The sequence below is a fragment of the Sapajus apella genome, unplaced genomic scaffold (assembly GCF_009761245.1).
Source record: "Sapajus apella isolate SASKATOON/1434 unplaced genomic scaffold, GSC_monkey_1.0 scaffold148, whole genome shotgun sequence".
NCBI classification, from domain to species: Eukaryota; Metazoa; Chordata; class Mammalia; order Primates; family Cebidae; genus Sapajus; species Sapajus apella.
In genome coordinates, this window is record NW_022437088.1 from 2,478,019 (window position 1) to 2,483,511 (window position 5,493).

Consider the following 5,493-nt stretch of genomic DNA (forward strand, 5'->3'; position numbering starts at 1 on the left):
AGCCTACAAACCCAGAGGTAAGCATTTTTCTCCCCTGTGTATAATCCCAGGGAGTTGATGTGACCTTCCTGTCGTCATGGAACTCAGCAAAGAAAATGCCAGGCCCAGTTCAGGCCTTTGTTAGGTCTCTCCTTCCTTCTAGCACGTTGGCCAATTGTACAAGGAAAGTAGAGGCAGACTTGGGTTCGTGTACAGCAATACGGCATTCAGCCAAAGTGGATCAGGGCGGGAAGTTTTAGGATTCAGGGGAGTTAAGATAGGAAGGGATAACTGTTCCTAATCAAGAGAGCCCTTGACAAGCAGTTAGAGAATCCCCCAATTTTCTCTCTAATGTAAGTCACTGAAACTGAGCGCCAAGGCAGGTCCTCTGTGAGTCATGAGCCCTTAACTCAGCGGGGAGATCCCAGACCAGGATATTTCCTAGTTTCAGAATCCCTCTCATGCCAGCTAAGGATACATTTGCATTTTAGTTGGGACATTGCTGGACCAGCCCAGTTTTAGGGAGTTCCACTTCCCAGTGGGTGGGGCAGCAGGCCCTATAAAGAGATTCCCTGCTGCGCGACTCCTAAACTCCTGGTATCCCAGCACCGATCTGCTTTGGAGAACCTGGTGAGTCTGCTTCCTTGAGTTCCTCTGTTTTTTGTGCCCTGAAATGTTGAATTTAATCGGTTATCAGCAAGTTTGGTTGATACAATTCTGTGACCATGGGTTTGATGCTACTTAGTAGATGGAAATTTAGAATTAGAGTACAATGATGCTATTTAAGTTTGTTTCTTGTATACAGTGAGGTGTCTATATGGTCAGAGACATTAATAGGAAAGTTTTGATTTGGAGAAGAAAAAAGAACAAAGTATTTTTTTCCTCATGTTTTCTTGGTGTCCTTTTCAAATGTTTGTGACTTAACAGGCGCAAGAGCCTTCAATCCATCCCACACAGCCCTTTGTTCCATGCTCAAGTCAACCCACTGGAACTTTACGACAGATAACGGTGGTAGAAGTGGCTTGTGAGATTGCCCATGGTATCTGAACGTGTCACTGCCTTTCCTGAAGGTGGAATTTTCACAGAGAAAACATGCTTGGCTCATTACTGCAAAGATATTTTCTTTGGAAAAATTGTATGAGAAAACACAGGATTTCCCAGGGCCAATGAAGCAGTTTGCTAAAGTGGAAGAGAGAAATGAGAGAGTCATTAAAAGGCAATTAAGAGTTTAAATAAATTTTTGGAAATTGGAGAAATAATATCCCATGGTGTTATGTAAGCTTTGGCTTCTCTCTCTGCAGGAGTCCCTTCCTGTGAACACTGTCATATCATTTCTTTCAGATTCTGAAACTCCAGCAGGATGTCTTATCAACAGCAGCAGTGTAAGCAGCCCTGCCAGCCACCTCCTGTGTGCCCCACGCCAAAGTGCCCAGAGTCATGTCCACCCCCGAAGTGCCCTGAGCCCTGCCCACCACCAAAGTGTCCAGAGCCCTGCCCACCTCAGCAGTGGCAGCCGAAATGTCCTCCTGTGCCACCTTCTCCCCCCTGCCAGCAGAAGTATCCACCCAAGAGCAAGTAACAGCTTCAGGATTCATCAGGATCATGAAAGGATAAGGATAATTGGCTCATCTTGTTCCACAGCTTCACCTGCATCTTCTCATCAAAGCCTACCATGGATACACAGGGAGCTTCTTTCCCCTTAGCCTGTGATCTGCCTGTGATGATCCCTGACAGCAAAATGTTTCCTTTCTGAGTCTGCCATACTGCCACTGTCCAGGTGGAGCTGAGGAAAGGAAATCCTCAGCTGTGCCAGCTTTCACAGCTTTGGAAGAAAGAGCAGCAACTCTATCTCTGGGAACCATCAGGGAATTCTGTTGATGTGTTCTGTGTCTGTCTGTCACCTGGGCATGAGCTTCCCCTACCTGTGCCATTGTCACTTTTCTTTCACTCCTTGAATAAATCATCTTTGCATATATATTTGTGAATGGATCTTTTGTTTCATTTTGAATCTGCTTTATTAGCAATATTATACAATCATTTGGGTTTATTTCCATCTTTCTTTCATCCATAGGCAGGACCTCACAATTATTGTTATCTGAATTTTGGGCCATATCAAAGATTATTTTCTTATCATTTTAAACCCTTTAATTTTCCTTAGTTTTTGACTGATTTGAGGAACAATTCAATCAGAATTTTAATCTCTTTATTGCAAAATGTGGAAAATAATATTTATATCACAAATTTATCTTAGGCATAAAATGGAATTAGTAGCAGGAATTCAGCTGACACATCATTACTACTCATTTTATAGTAGTCTATTAGCAGCAGTACATCATCATTAAAACAGAACTACACTTTGACCCAGCAATCTCACTACTGGAATATAAATTATTTTACCATAAAGACACATGCATGTGTATATCCATCACAGCAATATTCACCATAGCAAAGACATGGAATCAAGCTACATGCCCATCAATGGCAGAGAGGTTTTTGCAAATGTGGTAAAAATATACATTATGAATTCTACACTGCCATAAAAAATGACATCATGTCTGTTGCAGGAACGTGGATGGAAATGGAAGCCGTTATGCTAAGCCAATGAAATCAGAAACAGAAAACGTAATATCATGTGTTCTCACTTACAGCTAGGGGCTAAACATTGAGTACGCATGGACACAAAGGAGACAACAGACACCAGGGAGGGTGTGACGAGGGTGAGGATTGAAAAAGAATTGGGCACTATGCTTATCACATGGGTGACAAAATAATCTGTACTTCAAACATCCATGACACATAATATATAACAAGCCAGCACATGTACCCCTGAACCTAAAATAAAAGTTAAAAAATAGAATGCAGGTAAAACAGTGTGTAGAGGGATATTTATGGCTGTAATAACTATATCTAAAAAGAAGATGGTAAAAAGGAATTTGAAGAAATAAAAAAGATCTCACAATAACCACTTAGCATTTTGAGACAAAGAGCAAACTAAACCTAAAGCAAGTGAAGAGGCTGGAAATAATAGACTAAAGCAGAAAATAAGGACAGAAAACCAATAGAGGAAATCAATAAATCAAAATTTAGTTCTTTAAAGAGATTAACAAAAGTACAACTAAGGTTGACTAAGAAAAACAGAAGATTCAGAGTTCTAAAATCAGCAGTTTATGGTGGACATCACTCCTGACCTTTCAGAAATAAAAAAGATTTCAAAAGAACCTGTGACTCCCAGCTATGTACAACAACAAATAATATAACATAGAAAAAATGGATAAATTCCTGGAAAGATACACACTATCAAAAATGACTCATAAAGTAATAAAAAATCTGGATATATATGATAAAGATATTTCATTAATAAAAAAATTTCCCACCAAGAAAAGCCCAGGCTTAGATGGCTTTACTGCTCAATCATGCCATGTATATATAAAAATTTAATAGAGTTTATTTGAGCAAAGAATGATTCATTAATTGGGTAGCAGTCAGAACCAGAAGAGGATCAGAGAGCAGCATGAGTGGCAAGCTTTTATAGGATGAACAGAGGAGCAAAACTGAGAAATCACTTGCCTGACAACAGCTAGGCACCTGGTCTATTTAGGCATGCTGTGATGAGGCATTTGTCTTATTTAGGCACAGTCTGATTAACTGGATACCTACGATTGCCTGAAGCTCTGCTCTTTGTGATTGGCTGAAGCCTGGCTATTAGTTACAAAAAATACTACTAAGTTAGGTTGTGCTTTTTAATGTGGGAACTCAAATTATGGAGACAGTCTCAGGCTAATGGCCTCTTGCTTATTTTGCCTAACATAGGCATATATTTAGGAGTGAAATCCCTAGTCATGGTATTAAGTGTAACCTTAGCATATATTGTTACACAATTTTTCTCACTGGCTCTATCAATTTAATCACTCAGCCTTTTGTGATAACTCCCGGTGCTTCTCCTAATAGCAATTGGTATTGTCAGTTTTCTTAACTTTAGCTCTTTTGGTGGGTGTGTGCTATCATTTCTTTTTGGCTTTAATTTTTATTTCCCTATAGGTAGTAAAAATAAGCACCCTTACAAATGTTTATAGGTCATTTTAATATAGTGAAGTAGTAGTTTTTTTTATTTTGAAAAGTGCTTCTTCAAGTCTTTTTACCCCCTTTGGCTGTTTGTCTTCTACTGAATAATTTGTGGTCCTTTACATATTGTGGACATGAACATTTTCCTGGTTATGTGTGCTGCAAATATCTTCCCCTATTGCCTATTTACTATTTTGTTACTTTTGATAACCAGAAGTTTATAATCTTAATAGGGTCTGCCCAGTTCATGAATTATTCTTTGCTCAAATAAACTATTAAATTATAAAAAATCTCTTCTAACAGATATTTAAAGAATAATTAACAACAATCCCTTGCAAATTCTTCTAAAAAATAGAAGAGGAGGGCTTAACACCACTGAACTGTACACTAAAAAATGGCTAAGATGATAAATTTTACATTATTTGTATTTACTATAATTAAAAATAGTTTTAAAAATAGAAGAGATAGGAACATTTGCCAACTCATTCTATTAGGCTAATATTACCCTGCCACCAAACAGTGACACCAAACCAGACAATGACATCACAAGGAAAGAAAATATCCTTCAAGGATGTAGATGAAAAATCCCTAACAAAAACTAGAAAACCAAGTTCACTAACATAAAAGAAATTATATACTACAAGCTAGAGGGATTTATCCCAAGAATGCAAGGTTAGTTTAACATAGGTAATCAATCAACATAGCACAACGTACTAAAAAACAAGAGAGCAAAACACATGATCATTTCAATAGACAAAGAGAAACCATTTGACTTTATTATTAAAAAATACTCAGGGAACCTGGAATACCAGGAAACTTCCTCAATCTGATAAAGGCTATGTATGAAAAGCCTACAGCTGTCATCATACTTAATGATGTTTTCCGCTAAGATAAAGAATAATACAGGTGTGCATGCTTGTCACTTTTATTGATTGTTATACTGGAAGTTCTAGTTAGGGCAATTATGAAAAAATAAGAAAGAAAAGACATTGATATTACAAAGAAAAATGTCAAACTATGTCATTCATGGATTGCATAGTTTGCAATTGTACAGTTGTTCCTCAGTATCCCTGGCAGACTGGTTTCAGGATTCCCCATGAATACCAAAATCCATGGATGTTCATAGTCTTTACATAAAATGGCATAATATTTGCATGTAACCTACACACAGTCTCTTGCACACTTTAAATCATCTTTAGATTACATATTACATAATACTTAATGAAATGTAAATGCTATGTAAATAGTTGTTATACTGTATTTTTTAGCAAATAATGACAAGAAAAGAGAAGTCTGTACACATTTAGCATAGATGCTTTTATAAAAAATTTGATTTGCAGTTGGCTGAATGCACAGATGCAGAACCCACAGATATAGAGAGCTGACCTAAGAAATTCTTACATATAAAACACACACACACACACACACACACACACACACACACACACACAC

General features: G+C 37.7%; 1 protein-coding gene across 2 annotated transcripts; it reads left to right on the top strand.

Moving 5' to 3' along the window:
- Positions 1-566: 566 nt before the first annotated feature.
- Positions 567-1,954, top strand: LOC116541079 (small proline-rich protein 2A-like). Of its 2 annotated transcripts, none has more exons than XM_032264951.1 (2): positions 567-613; positions 1,321-1,954. In XM_032264951.1, exon 2 carries the CDS (start codon positions 1,340-1,342, stop codon positions 1,556-1,558), a length of 219 nt encoding a protein of 72 aa, XP_032120842.1. In that variant the 5' UTR covers positions 567-613; positions 1,321-1,339; the 3' UTR covers positions 1,559-1,954. The 2 variants fall into 2 exon arrangements, with proteins under 2 accessions (XP_032120842.1, XP_032120841.1); XM_032264950.1 differs by having other exon boundaries at positions 567-609.
- The last annotated feature ends 3,539 nt before the right edge of the window (positions 1,955-5,493 follow it).

Bases quoted from the DNA above. Each gene is read 5' to 3' on its own strand.
- LOC116541079 (XM_032264951.1), top strand. From the start codon at position 1,340: ATGTCTTATCAACAGCAGCAGTGTAAGCAGCCCTGCCAGCCACCTCCT.